Source organism: Poromitra crassiceps (genome assembly GCF_964638095.1).
Source record: "Poromitra crassiceps genome assembly, chromosome: 13".
Lineage (NCBI taxonomy): Eukaryota > Metazoa > Chordata > Actinopteri > Beryciformes > Melamphaidae > Poromitra > Poromitra crassiceps.
In genome coordinates, this window is record NC_139644.1 from 17,209,322 (window position 1) to 17,233,834 (window position 24,513).

Genomic DNA, 24,513 nt, shown 5'->3' on the forward strand with positions numbered 1-24,513 from the left:
GTCCCCGCCCCTTGGGTGCGGTTTCACCAAGTCAAGTGCCCAGAACCGGAGATCAGAATCAGCGTGATTATGCTGTACAAAATGTTCAACCAACGGGGCTTTCATGTCTCTGCGACGAATGGCACTCTTATGTTCCGTTACGCGTATGCGTAACGGACGAATAGTCTTGCCAATGTACCACCGTGGGCAGGGACAGGAGATAGCATACACTACCCCCTGCGATGCGCAGGTGGTGAGGTGCTTGAGGTCGATGGTAACTCCATTTGGGAACGAGAGGGATTTTGTTTTGTTAGTTTGGGGGCAACAAGAGCAGTGTCCACACGGAAAATGGCCTATAGGGGGAGGACGGGAATCGATGGTGGGTTGTGTGGAGATGGGGGTGTGAAACGTTTTGACCAGGGACAGCCTGGTCAAAACGTTTCACACCCCCATCTCCACACAACCCACCATCGATTCCCGTCCTCCCCCTATAGGCCATTTTCCGTGTGGACACTGCTCTTGTTGCCCCCAAACTAACAAAACAAAATCCCTCTCGTTCCCAAATGGAGTTACCATCGACCTCAAGCACCTCACCACCTGCGCATCGCAGGGGGTAGTGTATGCTATCTCCTGTCCCTGCCCACGGTGGTACATTGGCAAGACTATTCGTCCGTTACGCATACGCGTAACGGAACATAAGAGTGCCATTCGTCGCAGAGACATGAAAGCCCCGTTGGTTGAACATTTTGTACAGCATAATCACGCTGATTCTGATCTCCGGTTCTGGGCACTTGACTTGGTGAAACCGCACCCAAGGGGCGGGGACCTGGATAGGAATCTATTACAGCGTGAAGCACGCTGGATCCACACACTCAACACTGTCAGCCCGCATGGACTAAACGAGGACCTTGACCTGGCGTGCTTTATTTAACTGTGTTGCATTCAATCATGATATTGCTATCCGGGCCATGTATGTGGTGTTCAGCTGTCCCCCCTCCCCCTCCTCCCCCTCCCTCTCTTCCCTCCCCCCCCCCCCCTTTTTTTCCCCATTTTCCCTCCCTAGCCTATAACTCATAGCCTATATCCTATAGATTGTTGTCTTCTGCTGTAACCATTATTGTGTATTTATTATTATTACTTGTGTATGTTGTTGCTATTCTCCGTCGCTTTAACAAGGCCCATCCTATACTGTGATGTCATAGCACTGCCCACCATACGTCATCCCAACTGACTGTTGCCACGTATTTTGCTTTATATACGCAGGTGCGGCGGCCGACGCCCAGCTAACATTGCCTGAGGAAGACCTACGTGGTTGAAACGCGTTGCGTTTTTGTCTGCCCGTATAACTTTGAAGATATATTCTGATTTGTAACTGCCTGTACACAGATATATTACTTCGCATTAAATATTGCTATATAAAAATACTCCTAGTAGCTCCACCGTTTTTTCAATTTGAATACTTTTGCCTTTTGAGCTGCTTGGGTCCACACTTTCACTGATTGCATAAAAGTGACAAGAATAAATTGAAATGCATGCTAGTAACTATTTAATGAGTTATTAGTGTCCAAGTACTTACTAGTAAATGTTTAAAATTGACTAGCGAGACAAATAACCATTGGATAATTGCTAGTAGCCTGTCTTACTGGAAAGCTACAAAAATAGTCTGTATTAAAATAGAAATCTCATTCATCAATTGTAACTAGAAAACATACGTCTACTTATGCCCCGTTTTAACTTCTTGTACAGCATGAGGAATAGATGTTCAAACAACCTGCATTATGATATAATGGTGCAGGGTGCAGCATAGAAGTACTGAATTATGGCCAGCAGGGGGCATAAGGTGCAAAATGAAAACATTTTTGTGTGTGTTTTTTGGTCATATGGAAACTATGAATGTCTCATGGTTGATGGATGTAAGACATAGTAACATGAATGGACTTGAGAAAACAATAAAATCAACTGAGCGATTAAAAAAAGTGTTCTAATTTGACCCTTATATTTGATGAGGCTCGGTGATGGTTCACAAGCAATGAACAACAAAAATCATGATTCATACATTTTCACTTGCTCATAGTGAATTCTGAAGCAATCATGTTCCTTTTAAAATCCTTAAGTCATTCAGTTAACCCTAGCAATTCATTCCACTATAATAAAATTAATATATACCCCTTTTTCCTCTTCAGTTCTGGTCCAACAGTGGCTCAGGTCCAGTGAACCTTACTGATGCAGTAACCTGTTTTTCCATAACTGGGTAGGTTGGCTGGTAGCTTCTTCCTCTGCCTGTCCGAGACCCACCGTATGTGTCAGGACCAGTGCAAGCAGCAGTGGGCAGTCTACCCCAGGGCATTGTGGGCTATCCGAGAGACAGGCAGGAGGCATATCTGATGGACAGCGCTAGATCAAGAGCAATACTGCTAAGCCAGTCATACAAACAATTGAGTGAGCGTGTGATTTGGAAGTTGAGAAGAGAACACATACTGGCCCTGGAATCAAAATATCATCCAACTGTGCTTTTGTGTACAGTAGGTTTGTATCTGAAGTCAATTAGCATTATACTGTAGGTTATACCAGATGTTTTACATGACACTAATTTTGTCTGATACAAAAGCATCATCTCTTTTTGGATCCCGTTTCTGCCTTCATCACAGAGGAGGAAGCAGACAGGTTGTTACAGTGAAGATCAGAACAGAACCAGCTTGCATCACTCTAAGGGTTACAGTATTATAACCACGATAAAAAAAAAAAAAAAACTAAGAAGAATAGGGTTTTCATTTGAGTTCCAGGGGGGCTCCAGTTCAGTCTGAAGTTAGAGTGACATTTCAAGAGCATTAACCTCATGGCATCCCTCTTTTTCCCTTTTCTTTTCTTTCCCCTCCAGTGAAATGGGTCCTCATAAGAAAGGGTTCTGACTGTGCTGATCAGCCTGTGATCCCAGAGTGCTGGCTGAAGAGAGGGGCAGCAGGGGCTGCGGGAGGGTCCCCAGCAGGTCCACACTGGCCTGGCTGGGCTGAGTCAGGGAGGAGGGGAGGCTGGCGGGCTGGTGGCTCATGGGCAGGGGCAAGGAGGCACTGTATGGGAGCGAGGTGGCAGGGGGAACCGGAGAGCTGGAGTTGGAGGACATCTGATTCAGAGTTAGTCTGGGCTGATCGCTTTGGAAAGGATTGCTGGCCGAAGGAGCACTCAGACCTAGACCTAGACGTAGAGAGAGAGAGAGAGAGAGAAAGATGAGAGATCACGAGGTGTGCTTCAAAGAGTTGCTTGAGATTGATCACATCTCAGACATTTTGAGAACGTTTCTAAATTGACTTTATGATGTTGTGATGATGATCACTTCTAAAACACAAATGTCCCTGCCCTGAAGGAACATATCTTTGGCTACTTAAACCCTCATGAGCCTGTGCAGGGGTCTTGTGGTCATTCCTAAATCTCCAGAGCCATGGCCTTCCTTGTCAGCGCTCAGGATGGCAGAATGAGATTAGCCTTTTAAATCACTTCTTAAGACCTATTTCTACAGAAATCCTTTTATCCCCAGATTCCCCTCTGGGCAAACGAAGCGTTTGGGGGTGTGGCTTGGAGGAGACTGCAGAGGGACGCTGGATAGGGACAAATCCAACTGTGGCAGTTCTGAGCGTGTGACCACTCATTACAGGGAGGGCTGACAGCAGTATATATGCATTTACAAGTAAAAACAGCAATTTTGTCTCATTTGTCAAATTAAATTGTTGTATTTTATCAGATGCAAGTGAGACTGAATAATAACATCACACAACAGTCTAAACCGAATGTTAATTTAAAATTAGATATTCCTCTAAATCTGGCTTCAAACGGCCACAATTTGAGGAAAAAACGGCCCAATTTTTTTTAGATTTAGGGGGACCCCATAGCTATCTGACTATAACTCGAACCCTGCTTTTATCCATTCGTCATGTTTCTCTTTCTACTATTGTGTCTTTCTTTTTACTGCCAGTCTCTTCTTCCCTTGTGTAGCTTTGTATCTACAGTATATTTGGCGTCAATGTGAAGCACTTTATAAACGTTGACAAGTGCTATACAAATAAAACCCAATGCATACTACATACCTGACATAAAGGGGTTCTTGTTCTTCGCTGGGGGGTTTGCCGGGATCAAGCTGTCCAGGTTAACCAAAGAGGCTCCTGTGGGGCCCAGAAAGGCCTCAGGGGTCTGACACCGACGAGGGCTGGCGGCGGCCAGGCTCTCCCCCAGACGGGACAGGTCAAAGAGCTCCGGGCTGCCGTCCCCACGGCCATTCACACTCATCTGACCTCCATCCATGGCCTCATCAAACAGATCTCCATCTACCAGGGGGACGGAGACAGAAAACAAGGTCAAGGGATCTGGGAAACATGGGACCGCACTGAGAAGAGTAAAGGAAAGTAATTATGTTTCACCTGAGGGGCTCCCGGCTCGCGGAGAAGGTGCCTTGCCAGCACCCAAAGGTGCTATTCTTTCTGCTGGGGCAGAGAATGGATCGACCCCTGGGGGAGCTGCAACAGCATACAAAGATACAATCCAGTTTGATTATTGCGAAACATTTCGAATGTGTTATGTGGCTTCTACTATCTACACAAACCACTAATCTGTCTGGTCAGTGAAGCTGTAGGAGGGCATGCATGCAGACACCTGCATGAGCGGGGGAGCCCCATGCTTGGCCTGTGGAGCTGAGGTTGGGGACATTGTTCTGCGGGGCGTCCCAGGGGTCGGCCGGGGACTTTCTTCTCTCCCACGATGGGGCGGGGCTGCTGGAGGTGGGCGGTGCCATCCAGGAAGACTCTACTCTCGGAATGTTGGGGCCTTCTTCAATAACAGAGAGCTGAATTAGACTGACAGACTTCTATTCTACTGCTGTGAGTTTTCCATATCACGCATTGAGTGCCATGTAAATAGTGTATACATGAGTCACTGTGCACATTTACAGCTACAGGGTTTCCCCCAGTGTAATGCAGGCCGGATGGCCACTGGGCCAAAGTTGACCAAACCACCAGGGCTAAACCTTTTTTTTGTATGTATTTTTAAGATAATTTTTGTTTTTGCCTAATTTTGCCTATGGAAGCTGTGCCCTAGCTTTTTTAAATTCTCAATGCCATGATTCCGTCCGTGATTCTGTCATCACAGCAACTATAGGGCCCGTAATGCTGTCATCAGTCTGTCACTGGCCCGCACCGGGCCCCTGTCACAAAAGACACTGGCCATGCTGCCGCCGGCCCCTGTCAGAAGAGACTTGCCACCTGGCGTAACAACCTATGGAGGAAACGCTTACATGGGTATGGATGTCTGTCTGTCTGTTTGCTTGTCTGTTAATGAATAACCAACACAGGAAAACTGCGCCCTGTGCAATTAATTTACAGTCTACTGGCAAATGGGTTGTGACACATCTGTACAGAAGACTGTAATTTACATTGATTTATGACTCAGTGCTTTCAGAGGGAAGTCACAGTTTTGCAGACATGCTTCGCTAACTCATGGCTCACCCAGTGAGTCCCAGGGGTCGGTGCCAGCCAGGCGAGCAGCAGCCTGGGGCTGGACGCCTCTCCAGTGGCTGTCACTAGGGGGCAGCTCCGAAGGGACAGCGAAAACATCTACCAGGTCCATGAAGGCACTCTGACCACAGAAACAAAAGACATTTTCAGTCGATGAACACAATACAATATAGCTTGTGCTCTGTATTATTGTTGGTTTGCTACTCAGTTATGCCTCCAAATTAGACTATGATTAAGTATGGATTTGATAAGAAACAGGTTTCTAATCGTCCCATCATGATAAATGAATAGTGTCAATATTTCATACCCCGCCCTTAGAATCCATCTCTCGTTTGCTCTCCTCGAGAGCTTTCTGGAACAATGAATCGTCTCCCTGGCGACTGCGTTGCTCCTGTCAACGGAAACAGACACATGGACGCCAGTGGGCATGTCAGCGCTTTGGGCAAAAACTCACATATGGTGACACACATACTATATTTATGACTCAGCGACAGTAACAAAAGCCGGATTGCATGGTCACACACAACATATGACCAAGAGATGACTGTGTGCAAAGGGGCATGGACCAGAGATTTCTCTGACCAAAGAGGGGGCAGAGCAGTCAAGCACTAAGCTCTATTGTGGTACTGTATATTGGCAGAGTGAGAGAGACATGGAGGGAGCGGAGGGGAGAGAGACAGAGTCAGACAGAGGCAGGAGAGATGGAGTAAAATGGTTTCCAGAGATAATAATGAAACAGAGTAAGACCTTAAGGCCATGAAGATAAGTGCAACAAAAAAAGCAGAGGGTCGTAGAGGTGAGTTGGAAAAATGAAAATGTGGAGACAGTCAGCCAGAGACGGTGATTACAAAGAAATGGAGGAAAGTGTTGAGGAGGATTGCCTACTAGAATAAAGGACCAAAGAGGGTTAGACTGCAGCAGGATCCAAAAAGGAGAGCGATTGCTCTCCCTTTGCCCTGCCCGTGACCCCCAGGGGGCGCTACCTGCTGGTGCACCTCCTTGCTCAGGTTCATCGCCATCTGAAGCTGGCTTTCCTCATCCAAATCCGGCACGGGAGGCAGGCGCTGGACGACCGGCTGTGAGGGTGTCAATGAGTGAAGGGAATTGCAATTAGTCAACAGGTTGACAAACAAAGTCAAGAATGTGCTTTGGTGTTCTCTAGGGATGCACGATGATTATATATATTATTATTATTATCGGGATCGGAAATATTGGCATCGCCCCGAAACGAACATTTCTGCCGATATGACAGGCCGATAAAATTACACTTTAATTCTGCCCAAATGCTCGATGCTTGAACTAGTTTTCTTATTTTGCCCAGTGAATGCGTACATTTTGAAAAGCATTGTATTTATGTCTGCATCTGCCAATGGGCTATCAAGAGTAGGCAAAAGAATGTGTTAATTCCACTACTATATCTGTATTGGCATCGGCAAAAAGAGTTGGAAAATATCGGCATATCGCATATCGGTTTAAAGAAAAACCAATATCGTGCATTCCTAGTGTTCTCACAATACATTGCATGCAAGTCAGTCTACAGGTTTCCCAATTAAATAGTAAAGTAAAGGGGACCATCCCTTTGCCCTTCCCTGACAGAGTTTGGCCAACACACCAGGAGAGGTCAGAGGTCAAAGGTTATTACTGCTCTAAGAGAGAGACAGAGAGCTACTGGTTAGTGGAACAGAGGGATGCAGCCCCATCCAATTAGTGTCTCATGGTTAGAGAATGTGACATGCCACTTTGCTGTTCAGGGGCGAGCGAGGCCATAGACCAAATCTGGAGAGGAGAGAAAGTGAGTAGTGCATGCAGTGGTTCTTCTGACCGACACCACGACTGAGGTTGGTTTTAGAGTAGAGCGACAGGAGATGTACTGTACTATAACGGTAGTAGAGGATGCAAGGCAAGGGTTATCCCTGGCTCCAGCAATCTGTGTACCTTGTGGGCCTCCTCCTTGCTGAGGCTCATAGCGATCTGGAGCTGGGTCTGTTCGTCAATATCCACCGGGGGAGGCGGCTAGGGTCAAGTGGGAGGAGTTAGGAGGAGGACTAACCAATAGAAATTGAAGCTTTCAAAAGGTAAAAGAATCCAGACTTAAATGTCTGACTGTGACACATTTAGGAAACACACTGATTTGAAGTCATTCAAAAGAGAGGAGTATCACAGAGATCAAAGCTATGGTTCTCAATTTCACAGTCAAAATCACAACTGGTTTGCTTCGATTACAGAACTGGAAAGTACTATGCATAATATACCCATAGTAGTGCCCGAGCAGAAACAACAGAGGGCGATGGGTGCCCTTGCCAGCCATGGAGGATAGCAAGGACTGGATCAATGCACACATCCTGTCTGGCTTCTCACTCATTCAGCTGCCAGCTCACTCTTCTGCATCGCTCTCACCGATTGGCTCAAAAGGCCGTTATTGACCGCATCACGGACAGAGTTGATGATATGGCTTTCTGTTAAGGGTTCTGGGAAATGGAGGCCTCTTAGAGGAGAGGGGTGAGAGCGATGCCTCACCTCCATAGGGGATAGTGTCTGAGCATGTGAATGCTCACAGTGTTAGCTCTGGATGTTGTCAGCAGCAGGAGCCTGCTTCTGTCAGGCTCGTGTGCTATAAGGACAAGGCTTGTGCTCAGTGCAAGGTCAGTGTGTGTGTGTGTGTGTGTGTGTGTGTGTGTGTGTGTGTGCGTGCGCGTGCGTGTGTGCGCGTGCATGTGTGTGTGTGTGTGTTTGTGTGTGTCTGTGTGAGGTACCTTTTCACTTTCCTCTCGGCTCATAGCCAGGGCCAGCTGCAGCTGCAGCTCCTCTTCTCCGCTGGTCTGGGGCCGAGCCTGCTCCAGGTCTGCAGCAAGGCGAGGAGAGGAAGAGGAGGCTGGGGGGCAGAGGAAGAGGCATAGGGAGTGGGCAGAGGAGGAGACATGGGGAGTGGGCAGAGGAGGAGGCATAGGGGGCAGGCAGAGGAGGAGGCATGGGGAGCGGGCAGAGGAGGAGGCATAGGGAGCGGGCAGAGGAGGAGGCATAGGGAGTGGGCAGAGGAGGAGACATGGGGAGTGGGCAGAGGAGGAGACATGGGGAGTGGGCAGAGGAGGAGGCATGGGGAGTGGGCAGAGAAGGAGGCATGGGGAGCAGGCAGAGGAGGAGGCATAGGGAGCGGGCAGAGGAGGAGGCATAGGGAGCGGGCAGAGGAGGAGGCATGGGGAGTGGGCAGAGGAGGAGACATGGGGAGTGGGCAGAGGAGGAGGCATAGGGAGCGGGCAGAGGAGGAGACATGGGGAGCGGGCAGAGGAGGAGGCATAGGGAGCGAGCAGAGGAGGAGACATGGGGAGCGGGCAGAGGAGGAGACATGGGGAGCGGGCAGAGGAGGAGACATGGGGAGCAGGCAGAGGACGAGGCATGGGGAGCGAGCAGAGGAGAAGACATGGGGAGCGGGCAGAGGAGGAGACATGGGGAGCGGGCAGAGGAGGAGACATGGGGAGCGGGCAGAGGAGGAGACATGGGGAGCAGGCAGAGGAGGAGGTAGAGAGCAGAAGGGTGTTGACAGAAACATTGACAGATGGAAATACAGGGGGAGGAGATAGAAAACAAAGAAAAAACACTTTAGTCTGGTTTTTAAGATCAGGAAAGAGCTGGCACTGGTTTTGCATGTTAATTCTTTGCTCAGTTGGCCGTTGTTTCGGGGCCTTCGCTGGCATCGCTTGCCACGGTCCGTCTAACTCTGCCCGCACTGGGAACAATGGTGTGCCTGTGTGCAGAGCTGGAGTGCTGGAAGGGGAGAGGCGCAGGGGGGGGGGGGCCCACCTTATTCCCCCAAATCCTCTGGGTGTGCTCCAGGACTCAGGTCCAGCTTGGGGGTGAGGGGGTGAGGGGACAGGGAGGGTGACTGACGGGTAATATACCAGCCTGGATGCCAGGCGGTGGGTCAGGGCTAATGGGGCTAAGAGGGTAACAGGCCACATGATGACACAGTCAGGTCTTTTGCACCCAATCACTTCCAGTGCACTGCCCCTCAATGCCCCCCGCCCCGGCTGGAATGCTGGCTGGCAATTAGCTGCTGCCAACCTCCTGACCCCCACCCACACCCTCCACCAGCATCACACCCAGCCCTCCTGACCCCCACCCACACCCTCCATCAGCATCACATCCAACCATCAAGTTACCATGGGCTGGCATCCTGGAATCTCCAAGAGAGACCACCATGGCACTATCCCCACGCCTGTCTTTCAAATCACCCAAATGTACTGTGCGAATGTGCAGTGTTGCAAAAAAAAATGAAATTATTGCATTTCATTGCAATTATTGCATGTGTACATGTAGACACATAGACACACTCTCACACGCAAAGTTTCAAGTATAAACACCTACAATACACTTCTGAAGAACTCAATGTTAAATACTGAGGTACAGATATGTCGCCTTTTTTCTTGTAAACCTGCAAATCTGGATTAGGACAGAAATCCTTATAATTCCAAGCTATAAAACACAATCGTTTTCCAGCATAAAAGGTTTGCTGTGTCTGATCAAATACGGCTTTCAAAGTTAACATTTTTTGGTAGCGCTTTCAGGTGTATTTATTTTTCCGGTGTATTTATTGGAGACTGGCTTCACACAGCCAGAGCTCGGAGGGGGTAACCGGCCACATGTTGGAATTGGCACACGTGGCCCATAAAAAGTATGTCAGGAACTCGTATCAAATGGAAAATGTAGTGGAGAAAAAACAGCTACTGAGTGCCGGAATGTGAAAGGATCGGGTCGTGAAAGACAGAGTCGGATATCATCTCTGTTACATGAAAACTGTGGGAAACTCAAGCAGCCCGCAGCAGACACTAAAGTATAGCATGAGTAGCAGCGCACACGGATGCCTTCCTAAAACCACAGCTGTGCTACTGACTACCAGCATTTAGTAAACACGACACATAGCACGTGGCCCACGGCGACCACACAAACAGCAAAGTATATGCTGCTACGCACCGGTTACACCACATTTACAAATGACGCTTACAGCTACTGCCAGCTGCTCTTTTCCACACAGTGTGCTTTCAAGTCTGTTATCAGATCGTACTAGTTCATAGCCTAAATGACATTTGAAACCCTAACCCCCCCCCAGACACTCCAGCAGCACAGAGGGGGAGCTGGAGGTCTCATATGATCTGGCCTCCTAACCAACACAGCTGCAGCAGCATAATGAAGAGCTCCACCAACAAATAAACATGGTAACCAGTGGTGGTTTCACGTGAGCTTTGACACACAGAAACGGGGCCTCCCTCCCTTTGTCCTTCCAGTTTAGCTGACGTGACTGCGAGCAGGGGAATGAGAGGAATGCAGATGTCCCACTGTCATGGAGAGAGCACAACTGACACCAACAAACACCTTGTGTGGAAAACCTGGAGGACAATAAGAAGAAGGAGCAATTCACTGGGACTTTATCAAGGTCCTAATGGCCAGCTGCTGGCATGACAATAGCACCTGCCTCCTCAATGGGCTGATAAATGTGTTTTTTTTGTTGCTGGCTGTATCTGAAAACACAGAATACAGGGCAGGGAGTAGACTCCTGTAGCACTGACAACAAGTTCTAGCCTTTTCCCTCCTTTCCTGATGTCAAATGAAATTTCTACGATAATAAAATTGAGCTGTTAAGGCGCACATGTCTGTCATCTGCAGATGTGCCACAGTCACAAGATTAGGAGGACATTCCTACTTGTACAATCTCTTCAGAAATCCACAGTCAAGGCCCTGTAAGGAAGCTGAGCTAAATCAAATCTGTTGCACAGTGTAGATAGATGGATACAACTTTAAAGGATGTAGTAAAAAAAATCCTATGGCATCAAAGAAATCCTCAAATACATAAAAGCACATTGGAATGCATCTGATAAAGTCAGTCATCATGGCATTCCTCACAAATGACAGACCTCATGCCAAATGAAATATCCTGGTTTCACTCAGCTAGGTCTGTACTACTCTGAAACACTGAAGTAATGTTACACTTGGTGCAGCAGTCTGTGTTGACTGTTCCCAGTTAGGTGTTTCTACTCACAGTGGAAGGAGGATGGAGACCCTCTGGACCTGCTGAACTCGTCCCCATAGAGAGCTGCCATGCTGGGCTGGCTGGTGCGGCGGCCTGGGTACGGGGGCGGCATGGAGCCAGAGCCTAAGCCAGCGGCAGCCCCCGCCATGCGCTCCTTGGTCTTCAGTGCCTGGGTCCTCTCCTGCTTTAGCTTCTCCTCGTCCCTTACCAGAGCGACCAGCTGCTTGGCCTTCTCCCGCACGTTGACGCCTTGGTCGCGGCCGTCCCGGTCCATGTACTGGAAGTCCCTCAGGGTCTGGATGGTGTAGATGTTCTCCCGGCACTGCTGGGCCACACGCTCGGAGCCCGTTTTAATCAGGTAGTCCAGCAGGGTCAGCGCCTTATAAACGTGGCGCCAGTTCTTACCGTGGTCATTGAGCCGCTTCCAGATCATACCCATAACCTCGGTGAAGGCCACTACGTTGAAGGTCAGGTCAGCGATCTCGGACATGAGCGAGCTGGGCGGACCCCAGGGGTCATTGGAGGTGGCCTCCCGTACCTTGATCTCGGCCTCCGAGTAGTTGTTGACCATGTTCTTCATCTGGCGGCGGAGTGATGAGGTCTGCATGGTGACAGTAGCGTTTCACACACAGGAGGAGAAGAGATGTTCTCACAGCAGGCCAGCCCACTGTATTGTCTTAGGTAGGGGAAGCAAGTGGCTTGGTGCAGATCACCTCGGCAGAGGAATTTTAATGAAGCCGTTCTCCTCTTGACAACTTCAGCGACGTCCACAAGTATGTTCCTGCTGGAAAGGAACGCAGCAGTTAGACGTATAGAGAGATCACTTTGCAGCTTGTTATAGACCAGTAACTAAGAGAACTAAGTTTCCCTGACGTTGCAACAGTCTCACAGAAAATTGTAACATAGCAACGTTTTGGACCAACGTTGCTGTTACAATTTCGGCTCGAAAATTGTAAAATGGTAACGTTCTGAGATCTTAGGGTTAGGGTTAGGGTAGGGGGAGGGGTTAGAAACAGAAAATCTACGTAAACCACGCCCACCCCTGTAGAAACGTACGTTACCATTTTACAATTTCGGAGCCGAAATTGTAACATAGCAACGTTGGTCCACAAACGTTGCTATTTTACATTTTTTTAGAGATCGGGTTGGACAAACAAACACTCCAGGGCTTCTAACTAACTACCTACTAGTCCTTAAGTATGCGATAGTAAAACATGTCTGGTGGCTGAACTCTCACTCTTCTTTACATTCAGGAGTTGCGTGTGGAGGGAGGGAGGACCGTCCAACTCCCAGTGATGTGAAACACAACACCTGGGCTCAGTTTTCCCTGAGACAACTTGGCGGTGACACTAGGAGATGTGTAGGAGCTGTGTATCTTGCCTAAGCAAACAATCCCCAGCCAGCTTGTCAGCCATTTCCAACATCCAATTTCAGCAGTTTTCATTCAAGCAATGTTAGTTTTTCAGAATGGACATGACTGCAGGGACAACAACCCGACTTGCCAGAAATCTGTCTGTTTTTTTCTCCTTTGAGTGTTATCACAAAAGGGGAGGGGCTCCCGTCCACCTCCCCTGTTTTTCTGACCTGATTGCATCACCACAGCAGAAGTAAAGGCCTCAAAGCATTTGGAGACTAACAAAACTCCAGCTGACAAAGCAGTTGAACTCTTACCCAGATGAAAATACAGCAATGCGTTATGATACTGGCAACTTTTATTGAAATAATTCAAGACTATTTCTCCAAGTTCTTACTATTTATTTTAAAGTAGAGAGTACACATATTTAGAATAGTTTTCCCTGCCTGGACATTGAACTGCTTTGTGTTACCTAGCCGGGGCATCGAGTCAGTGGCAGAGGAAGAGGGTAACTTTCCACTCCAAACCCTGTCTTCCCTATTTAACGAATGGTTAGATGCATGAACATGCACGATCAAGCCCCTCGCTCTGGAGTAAGTGCTGTGTCGTGAGTTAGCATTTCCAAAAGGGTCCAAAAGCAGCATGAGATGGGAGTCTGGTTGCTTTTAAATGCTTTGCCTATTGATCTCTTGAGTCACCAGAATGTAGAATTATTAACATATAGAATCGATTCTTTTTTCATGTTTATTTTTTGTATTACTTCAACTTATTTTTCTTGAAGTCACTGAGAAATACTAAGAGGTTTGGTAGGACTTTACATTACAGCTCGGTAACAACAACATGGTAATAGGGGTAGTGTGATAATAATTAGGTAATATTATGTAATTACCAAAGTAATAACCAGGTAATAGATAAATGTTGCCTGCGTTGTGTTGACAGTTACTGGCAGCAACCCATGTTAAGGGCTTGCCCAAGGTTGGAGGCGGGATTCGATCCACCGATCTCCCACTAACCGCAACCCCTACAGGCCTATTACTATCTACTATCTACTAGTCTGGGCACCTTTTACTCCGCTTTGTGTCATGGGGGCGTAAACCAAGGAAACAGGAAACAACACCGGAAATAAGTGCGCCAAAAAACGTCTTTGTTGCCGTTAGCTTGACGCGGCGAGGATACGTTAGCTGGAGCCTGAAAAGAACAACACAAGTTGTATAGTAGCGTTAGCACATTTCGAGTCACTGCCGAGGAAGGTTTCTGGAGAGCCAAAGACAATGGAGTACTCGCCATGTGAAATCTTATGCGTCCATGTCTTTCCCAGCATAGGCAGCAGAGATGCTTCAACTGTTGTACTTGATCCTCCATTATCGATAACAGCGGACAGACAACTAGTGTTATAACTATTCCATCAACTGGCCATTTGTTTGAAAAGTAAAGCTTCTGTATTGGCTTAAAATATGTGATATTGTGCATCCGCGATGTTTCTACAAGAACTTCTTCAAAAACTTTGTTCGGTACGTCCATCTTTTGTTTTGTTGTTTGCCGTTTTATTTTCTGATTCGTTGTGTCTAATTGTCAAGTTAACAAGCTATTTCCGCTGTTAAGTTAAGTTAAGTTATCCTTTATTTATCCCCTTGGGGAAATTCATCCTCTGCATTTGACCCATCCTCTACTAGGAACCTTCCTAGAACTAGGAGCAGTGGGCAGCCACTGTGCAGCGCCCGGGGACCAACTCCAGTTCTTTTTGCCAGTACCTTGGTCAGGGGCACTGACAGGAGTATTAACCCTAACATACATGTCTTTCTTGATGGTGGGAGGAAACCGGAGGACCCGGAGAAAACCCACACAGACACGGGGAGAACATGCAAACTCCACACAGAAAGGACCTGGACGGACCGGGGTTCGAACCCGGGACCTTCTTGCTGTGAGGCAACAGTGTTAACCACTGAGCCACCGTGCCGTCCACCGTGTTGTTTCCTGTCTAGGGCGGGCTCTAGGCCGGAACCAGGCAGGGTGACAAAATCACTTGTAAAGGGAGGCCAGGCTCTTTCTCGCTGAGAAGAGCCTGGTGACTCGAGGTTAAGTATCTACTAACCTACTATTAACATGAAATTAAGTGGAAACAAGGAGTTTAGCATGTTGCAGCCCTCATTGATGGTTATTACACAGAAATTACCACAGCTATTACCTGTTATTACTTTGGTAAATACATATTACCTAATTATTATCACACTATTACCCCCTATTACCATGTTGCTAAGTGCTACCAGAAGTTTTTATTTGTGCAAGTTTAGCATGAATAAAATTGAAATGTTACCTTTTGTCTTGGGTTTGCCTTTGTGTGTGTGTGTGTGTGTGTGTGTGTGTGTGTGTTTACATTATTGCAATCAGTTGATAAAACTTTTTTCAAATAAAAAACTACATAATCTCATACACTTCATTCTGCTTTGTTCTCATGCCATAATTTGCTACACCGCCTTTCTTAGCACACAGCGGACTGTAGTAGATCCTGAAATCGCCCTATGTATGTACTGAATCAAGAATCAATTTCGGATCGGGAATCATTTTGAATCCAACATCTATTTTGAATCGAATCGTGACCCCAGGAATCGGAATCGAATCATGAGATACCCAAAGACTCACACCCCTAACTGTGCTGCACACGGACACTTCATGCCACAAACGGACACACACACGTCACGTATAGAAGCAGCTGCACCGCTTACAAAAGGATGATGCTATCATTTAATACAGCAGCACTGATATCATACACTGATAGTGTAATAAAGCACTAATAGTGTAATAAAGTAAGCAATGTGCCTCGCTTTTGAACGTTTAAAAACTCAACACAAATGGGCATGGCATGTTATAAATACAGAGTGACCACACCGAGTTGGCTTTCTGTATCTCTTACGGAATACTATGATGTAAGAGGCGATGCAAATAGCCTGTTAAGTGGCAGTAACAGTCAAAGTGTTTTGTGGCTCAGCTGACCACAGTGGTGACCGATAGAGCCACTCAGTGTTCTGTTCACTCCCTCGCTCTCCTGCTGGTACTCCTACCACACGGGCAGATTCCTGGAATTCTCCGACTGAAGGCTATGCAGGAAACCAAGGTTGTTATATATCGATATTAAGTACCAATGCAAAAAAATTGAAACAGATACAATAGTCATTTCAATACTCAACAACAGTATCGATATCAGTAGTGCTTTCGCTTAATGAAAAATCAAACATACTACTGATTCTTCCCTCCCTATCATTGGTGGGAATCTGTTGCTCCAACAAGCTAAAGGTGTTCTGATAGGCTGATGACTAGAGCAGGGGTAATCTGCTGTGTAAGGGCAACGTTTTTTATGAGTTTTATCGGGCCTAGATTATGGATAAACGTGCGTCTGTCTGTCCGTCCATCTGTCTTTGTTTGTTTGTATGCCTCTTGATGTCTACCCCCCGGGTATCGCATCAAAGTTAGTATCCTGACGACCACAACCCCACCACTAACATGTATGAACGGGAGCTGGCAGAGAAAAGGGATATGGGAGTTTAATGTTGCTAATGACAGAGAGAGGGGTGCCATAACAGGAAGGAGGGAGAGTCTCTGCCTCGGGACAGATTTCTAATCCAATTTGGATGCTCTCATTACTGTTGCACTCACACTCATACATAATGAAGTGTGTGAGGATAGAGCGACACTTTTGTGACATATCTGGCACCTGGACTTGGGACTATCAAGTCAGTATCGCATCAGTCAGAGTGACAGTGGAGAGGTGATACACACACACACACACACACACACACACACACACACACACACACACACACACACACACACACACACACACTCTCTCTCTCTCTCTCTCTCTCCTAAGGAAAAAAAACTCATTAAGTTTGAATGGGAGCCATAACCTTGACATGATGATACATTACTCCCGAAGGCGGCTTGCTATCTACTTTAGAGGATTAAAGTAATTTGTCAAACACATCCTCTTGTTCAGATATCCAGATGTGTAACGTGGTGGAGGTACTGTCTTCAAAGTGAGTAGAACATTTACTAACACTGTGTGCGTGTGTGCGCGTGTGTGTGTGTGTTTTACACGGTAAGCAAATTAAACTGGTGTCCCAGAGTGGGCCTCAGGATTGCCGGTACAGTTTTTATCTCACTCTCACTTCCCTTCTCACTCACAGACAGACAGACAGACAGACAGACAGACAGACAGATAGACACACACACACACACACACACACACACACACACACACACACACACACACACACACACACACACACACACACACACACACACACACACACACACACAGATATTAAGGGCGTGGGCTAAATACTGAATCACAAGTACTTTGATACCTTGATCCAACTTCTCTGATGTGTAATTTTTGACATATCAGAGACATAATTCCGTTCCCTTTCATGTAGCCTACAACACGTTCTGGGATGGAATGACAATAAAAAACCTCCTTACCCTTGTCCCAAACTAGGACGAAGCGCGGGTCATTATCATACACATTGCGTCAAATGGAACGATCGGGTATAGGTAGGGTGAACTATGTGACCATGACTCAGCTCTGACGATATCAAAGATTTAAAGTTGAGACCTCGCCGCGATCTAACGTTAATAATAACGAGCGAACGCCCAGATTTTGATTTCACTTTCTGTCCGCTTACCTTCATGTCATCGCGCGTCAATAGGGTCCCAACTTGGGGAGTCTTTGGGCAGAAGAGACGCCTCCCCCTCTCGACATATCCCGTGGCTTTCGGATGGAAAAACTAGTGTCGAAAAAGATATTCAGGAATGCGTCCGCCGAAAACTGCAGGCTATTGATTTCAAGTGTTGCCAAAATGATATTTTTTTCCTTTTCTTATCAAACTTAGTTGTGTGTGTATATCTGAAAACATAGGCCAGACGCCCGGCTTGCAGATCGCACAGCCCCCTAAAAACACACACTGAAAAAAATGGATGGAAAGGGAGAGGGAGGGAGGGAGGGAGGGCTGCTCGGTGCATGCAGAGTCAGACTTAACCCCTTCACTGCCGCTGGGAAAGCGTCATTCTGTGCTGAGTGAAGTGATGAGGGGGGCCACACACACACACACACACACACACACACACACACACACACACACACACACACACACACACACACACACACACACACACACACACACACACACACACACACACACACACACACACACACACACACACACACACACACATCACTTCTCCACAAAGTATACTGAATAAAAATGCAACGTGCAACAATTGTACTTGGATTTTATTTGGTTCCAGCTCATAAGAAATTCATTATTAGCAAAGGAGAAATGCTCACAAACAGCCTATATTATGGGATATTACATTTTAGCTCAGTTCAGCATAAACTGTTATTTGGTGTTGGGGGAGCCACACTGTTAATGCTACATTTCATGGAAACAATTTGGGATAAGTCTATATTATCCAACAGGTAGTTCCGGCCGGGCAATTTGATTGGACAAGAGGGATCCTACCAGTGCCAATATTTCATGATAATGCACTGGCGCTTCACTGTGTGTAGATCACTCTGCTTCACAGCTGCCCTAATCAACAAAATGCTTCACAGCTGTAGAGTAGACAGTAGTAAAGTAGACAGCCTGCAGTTAATTAGGCTGATTAGGCTACATTTTCGGCAAAGCAGAAAGCTGAGGGAACTATTTTTGTTGGCGGTGGAATAAATAGAGAAATCATATATTTTCTCAGCTTTTTGTCATTTTTTAATCAGTTTTGTTTAATATAACTGTTGTATAAAAGCAATATCACACTCAAGGTCGTGCTGTTGTTGTCTAATATCGGCACTGCGACCGAATCACAGCAGTGCCAATATTAGCCAACAACAGCACTCCCTCTCGTGTGATATTGCTTAATTATCAACCTTGTTCACAGCCAAAAAGAACAGTAATCATGTATTAAATTTGGGCACATATGCAACTATCACTTTAAACAACCAAAAGATACCTACAAAAACTATCCTATAGGACAGGGGTCTTCAACCTTTTTCTGCCCAAGGACCCCTTGACAGAGCAGGGAGGGACCTCCTACGATTTAAAATAAAATAAACTAGTGTTGGATTTTAAGTTTGGCCTATAATAACATTTATAATCCAGCGCACACCAGGATATCAGGATGACACTTATTTTAATTACAGTAATATATTGCATTAATTAAAAAAAGCAAGGAGTGAACAATGTGTTTTGAATATTGCTTCATCAGATTCACTTTGTAAATCATTTTTGTCAAAAGTAGCTTATTATTGCCTATTAATGCCTGAAGCTTACTCAATATTATTATTTTTGTCTAAAATACATTTTTAACATTTTCACTATTCTGACAAAAATTGGCAGACCCCCTGTTGAAGACCACTGCTATAGGAGTATAGTTTACTCATGGGATATAAAATAAAAAAAAATCACAATAAACTCACTCAGTAGCTTACCACCGACATTATAATTCCCTCTAGGGATGTTCTTGGAATATTAGAATGGTTCTGAATAGGCTGATAATAACTAATAGCGACTAATAGGCCGAGACAAGATAGTGATGTAGCCCATGGCAGAGCTTGTCATCCCAGAGGACATACACAAATAGTGTAGCACCACATTTCCTCCACTATGCCTTGCTCTTTACTTATTCATTCCCACTAATGGGATGTTGTCTGATGTCACATCCTTCTGCATTATGCACCAGCTAAATCTTTTTAGGTCTTACCTGGGGTTGGATTCAATCAAGTGCATTTTGCTTATAGTAGCCTAATCTCAAGCAAACCTATACAGGTGTGGGGAGAGTAGGCAGGTGAGTGATCAATTTGATCTTTTTGACAATATTGAAGTAAGAGTCCTAACGAGGAGTGAAAAAGCATGCATTCCCCCAGCTCAGAGACTCAGCCGGAGAGAGAGAGGTGGATCTCGTGGCTGGTTGAGTGAGCAGGATAATCAGGAAATACCAGCTCCGCCTTGAAGCAACAAAGGCACGTCTCCTCCTAACAATAGAGCAAGTAAAGGGTACAGAAACCACACAAAAAATCATCAGGTGAAGTGAAACGGTGCAAGTCTTAAAAACTACTTCTCCAAAAACTCATGCCTAGTTCAAACAAGTGTGTAATGTGTTTTTCCTGTCTGCAACTCCCTGGTTCTGCTATCACTCGCACGCTATCTCATAGGTTTGTTCCAGGCCTCCTCTCTGTCTTGCCACCCTATGTCTTTATTTCTCCTGAAAACAGACTCCTGAACGTTCTTTGTTTCCCAACAAAGGCCCGCTGAGGTCATTGCAGGGGGACATGCTGGCAAGGTCTGGGAAAACAGAGGGGGAGGAGAGAGAGAGGGCTGATAAATAACACCAGCCTATTACTGCATGGCAGTGACATCACAGGCTGTGGAAATCAGATTCCTTGGGAGAGAGGGAGAGGGAGAGCGAGAGGGGGGGGGGGGGGGGGGTGAAGACAGAGACTGACAGAGAGAGAAATTGATTTATTTTCACCAACTTTATAGTGTAGCATGCAACATCTAGAGAAGTAAAATCGTTTGGTCACTTTCTGTCCCCTCTTTACTTCACTGTTTACAATCTGTATCTGTGTTGCCCTCTAGTGGTTTTGTTTGGTAGGTGTGTTTGTGTGTGTTTATCCTCTGCTCATCCTGTTACTCCTGTGATGCTGCTGAGCACTGCAGTGGCTTGAGATCACCAGCCCCCCCCCCCCCCCCCCCACTGACAATGATACCATCCAAATTCATATTAAAAAATGGATTTGAACATCCTGGCAAAAGCTATCCTCTGAAATCAGTTTACACACTCTTTCTCAAGATTTTCTATTTCATTATGGATTTTATACACATTTTGTTCTAAAAATGGTACACATCAATATAAGGCATAACAATACAGTTGTGTTAGGCTCCAATATTTACAAAGCAGGAAAAACAACTTTGAACAGTTTTATGCCAAATACTGTCATTGCCACATCAACAGCTCTTCGTAAATTGTAGGGGAAGACATCCTTCGCAGTAGCCTGGGTAAACCCACCCTCCACGTGACCTCTATCTACAGTATGTGCTATCAGTCACAAGTCACTGTGAGGTCACGTGGAGGCTGGGTTTACCCAGGCTACCTTTGCAGCCCACCAATTATTCTGACTAAACTAAAATATTTTCCATCACAAAATGTGAGGAGAGGTTTTAGCGGTAACTTGGGCAGCACTGAGATATTGATGCTGAAATAAGAATTCTGTCTCCATGGCAATAAGCTTTCCCTTTCGATATGAGGCCAGTCTGTGCTTCAGGTTATGGGCTTTTTACAGAAAGGATCTATTATGCGAGCCGTTTCTCAGTATCCTTGAATTGTGAAAAGGAACGGAGATGGTTCAATAGAAATTAGGATATCATCTTCCTTCTCTAGGTGTCTATACTTGTTCTTGGCTGGGAGAGTCACTATTCTGTTTTCATGTTTTGTATTCATGTCCTTATATGTCCTTCTCTTTCACATGTGACACAGTCTGGTGAAAGGGCGAACATGTAGGCAACGATGAAATCACACAAATCACGATAAAAGTTATATATAGATTTTTTTTCATATTACGCAAGTTTAGATGTTGACATAACATGTCGATATAACAAACGGGTTTAGGATCACTAAATTTGTATAATTTGATAGCAAATCAAGCTTGTTCACCAACTTTCAGGGGGATTTTCTCTGAAAGTTGCTTTTAGGGGTACAACATTCCAATAAGCATATCTTCTTCAACTATTTTCAGATTTCAATGTATAACACATCATTTGAAATCTTACAATCTTGGCCTACTACCACCAACACACCAGTCCCTGTCAAAATGAAATATCTGCATATGATGCATATTGGTATGGTACTCCAATGCCCAGCTCAAGCAATGCCAATATTGTTCTTCGCCTATTATGAGTTATTCCCTGAACAGCTGATGTTCCCAGTAAATCTTACAAGAGCATAATCACACATATTTTGAATATGTCTTGGAGCAGTGGTTGTGCTGTGGAGACAGACATAAATCAAAGCAGAATTTGTAGCTGGTGTGGTGCAATAGAGTGGAGGACTTGTCGTGCCTTGTGATTCATGATAGAGAGGGTGAGCTGTTTCAATATTTACACTGCTACCCGTAATAGCACACCGGTCGTGATCACTGTGGAGCACAAGGGCGTTTGTAAGTGCTGATTCACACATAAATAATGCAGCAAGAGCTACTCACGACGGCTTTATGAATCACAACAACGCAAACGCACAGACGTCTCAGGTGTGTCCAGTGTTTACAGTGACGGTTGAAAAGCCCCCTGCAACGTGAGGCAAATAAGAAAACAGAAATGACGTTCAAATAGAATTGGCGACATAATCAAATCAATTTCTGTCTAAGTGAAAGCGTCTCTACGAAAGCGCCACAATAGAACAGAATGAGCCCATTTAGATGAGCGCAGACACATTGACATTTTACAACCCAGTGTCCATGACGACAGAGATGTGGGCAATTATCTGCACACTCAACCATCTATCCCTCCATCAGTAATTAGACAGGGAACCGGGATGCCCTGTCACAGAAATAACAAGGGCTCTAAAAATAGGTTATTATAGATAGCCTATAGTGGTGAGTGATGAGGTTTTGTCCAAATCAGTGAGGACAAATTTATTCTACTTTGTGTGGGGGGGGGGGGGGGGTACAGAATATAATAATTTATGTCTGATTGGTGTGATTTTGGCTATTACTGAATAATACAGACAGTGGAAACATACTGTTCCCAGCTTTGAGACGTCTGTAGCGCTCTCCTTTTTAGATTGCCATAGCAGTGGAAAAGCAGAGTAACAAACGTGTTGTTGGTGGTGGGGGGGAAGGGGGGGGGGGCTCTCAAGATTCCTATAAAAGGAGTGTGTTGTCCAGATCAGGCTTGGTGACGCAGCTCGATGTGGGTGTATAAAAAGCAGCCACACGGCTGAGTTTCGGTGCACACACGGGGAAGCAGTCGGGTTGCTGAGATAGCCTCTTGGTGCCTGGAGACACTTTAGAGAAGATGGAGATGAACGCACCCGAGAAGTTTTACCTTTCCGTTGTTCCGTTCAGCTGCTGCACCGGGCATCACCAATTACGCATTACGCACCCACTTTTGCCAAACACAGCCCATGCCACAACGCCCCAGCACCCGTCCAACTCGAGCATTAACCTCATGGAAATCATCAAAATGGTCAGAGGCCGTTGGAGACAACAGGATAAGAGGGGTCGATCCTCAAGCACCGGCAGTCGGCACGCATCACCTGAGCGAATACTCAAGGGCTCCGTGGAACTGCAGGAGCTGGGTCTCACCAAGCCAAGGAACTGTCAGAGAATAGTTGTGCTGGGCGCACCGAAAGTGGGCAAAACCAACATCCTCCGGCGGTTCCTGGGTAGAGATTTTGAAGAGCGCTATGAACCCACAGCCGAGGACTTCTACAGAAAGCTGTACCACATAGGAGGGGAGGCATACCAGGTGGATCTCCTCGACGCAGCGACGGAGAGGAACTTCCCTGCTAAACGGAGGTTATCCATACTGACAGGTGAGGACTCACGATTACTGTATACTAGGCCTATAATACAATTTAAAAGGATATATATACAGTAGGCTACAAATATAATAGCAGAACTATGTTCATAGAAATGTCCATTTAGCCTAGAAATATTAGGAGACAAAAAAATTAGGATAAGGCCACTGTAAACTCACTATTGAATATCAGACACACTGTAAATCCCTGTATTAATGTCATAGGAATATTAGTGATTCCATAACAGTTACTATATACACTCACAATCGATCACAGATAAATAGGACAACTGATAAGACTTTAACATTTAACTGGCAATAATCCAAGTGTCCACTCCTTGTTTCTCCCAGGTGACATCTTCCTGCTTGTGTTCAGTGTGGACGACAGAGAGTCCTTCAAGGAGGTCTGCGAGCTGCGAGACGAGATCAAAGCTGCCAAGACAAAGTTGCTGAAACTAAAAGACGCGGCCAGAGTGCCCATTGTGCTGTGCGCCAACAAAGTGGACTTGGACGCGCAGAGAGTCGTCAGCCGCTTAGAGACGAGGGAAATCCTCGGTGAGGACGCTGCCATCTTCGAAACCTCGGCCAAGGAGGGCACCGGACTGGAGGGTATGTTCAGAGCCCTCGTCGCACTGGGCGGGCTGCCCGACCAGACCAGCCCGTCACAGCACCAGAACATATCCATCCTCACCTACCAGTCGCTGTGCCGCGAGCAGCGAGACCGGAGTGGGAGCCGCGCGCCGGAGCTCGCCGCGCCCTGTGCCGCGGTGGATCCTCAGGCGCGCCGCCCGAGCGTCACCAGCGACCTGCGGCTGGTGCTCGGGTCAAGCACCAAACACAACAGAACCGAGAAGTGTCAGATTCAATGAATTGCGGGACTTCTCAATAAACACATTGCAGTAGTATGCTGCAATATCTTAACATGTAAGGAGTTATACTCTGTAGCATCTGGCTGGACCAGTGTATTCATATATATAGAGCATATATAGACATTAGACAACCATACTGTATTGTCTTGAGAAATAAACATGTCTTAATATTACCTGTGCATTTTGTGTCTTCTATTTTTAAACATAAACAACTGATTCCCTCTTCAAG

The 24,513-nt window shown here is 46.2% G+C and overlaps 2 protein-coding genes across 5 annotated transcripts; one reads left to right on the forward strand and one right to left on the reverse strand.

Moving 5' to 3' along the window:
- Positions 1-1,484: 1,484 nt before the first annotated feature.
- Positions 1,485-17,784, reverse strand: epn3a (epsin 3a). Of its 4 annotated transcripts, none has more exons than XM_083648967.1 (10): positions 17,533-17,784; positions 11,509-12,283; positions 8,231-8,349; positions 7,413-7,490; positions 6,473-6,553; positions 5,785-5,868; positions 5,469-5,598; positions 4,389-4,484; positions 4,059-4,295; positions 1,485-3,171 (listed from the first exon to the last, which is right to left on the reverse strand). In XM_083648967.1, exons 2-10 carry the CDS (start codon positions 12,104-12,106, stop codon positions 2,870-2,872), a joined length of 1,725 nt encoding a protein of 574 aa, XP_083505093.1. In that variant the 5' UTR covers positions 12,107-12,283; positions 17,533-17,784; the 3' UTR covers positions 1,485-2,869. The 4 variants fall into 4 exon arrangements, with proteins under 4 accessions (XP_083505093.1, XP_083505092.1, XP_083505094.1 ...); XM_083648966.1 differs by having other exon boundaries at positions 6,461-6,553; XM_083648968.1 differs by lacking the exon at positions 7,413-7,490 and having other exon boundaries at positions 6,461-6,553.
- Positions 17,785-22,911: 5,127 nt separating this feature from the next.
- Positions 22,912-24,284, forward strand: rasd2a (RASD family member 2a; the record flags this gene model as incomplete). The annotated part of the gene is made up of 2 exons (XM_083649945.1): positions 22,912-23,431; positions 23,767-24,284. The coding sequence occupies 2 exons, from the start codon at positions 22,912-22,914 to the stop codon at positions 24,282-24,284; spliced, it is 1,038 nt and encodes a 345-aa protein (XP_083506071.1).
- Between the last annotated feature and the right edge of the window lie 229 nt (positions 24,285-24,513).

Excerpts from the sequence above, each read along its gene's own strand:
- epn3a (XM_083648966.1), bottom strand. The coding sequence starts at position 12,106 with ATGCAGACCTCATCACTCCGCCGCCAGATGAAGAACATGGTCAACAAC. Across the intron at positions 6,554-7,412 it reads GCAAGGAGGAGGCCCACAAG|CCGGTCGTCCAGCGCCTGCC; the intron begins GTACACAGATTG and ends ACACCCTCACAG. Across the intron at positions 4,485-5,468 it reads CGACCCCTGGGACTCACTGG|CTCCCCCAGGGGTCGATCCA; the intron begins GTGAGCCATGAG and ends ATGCTGTTGCAG.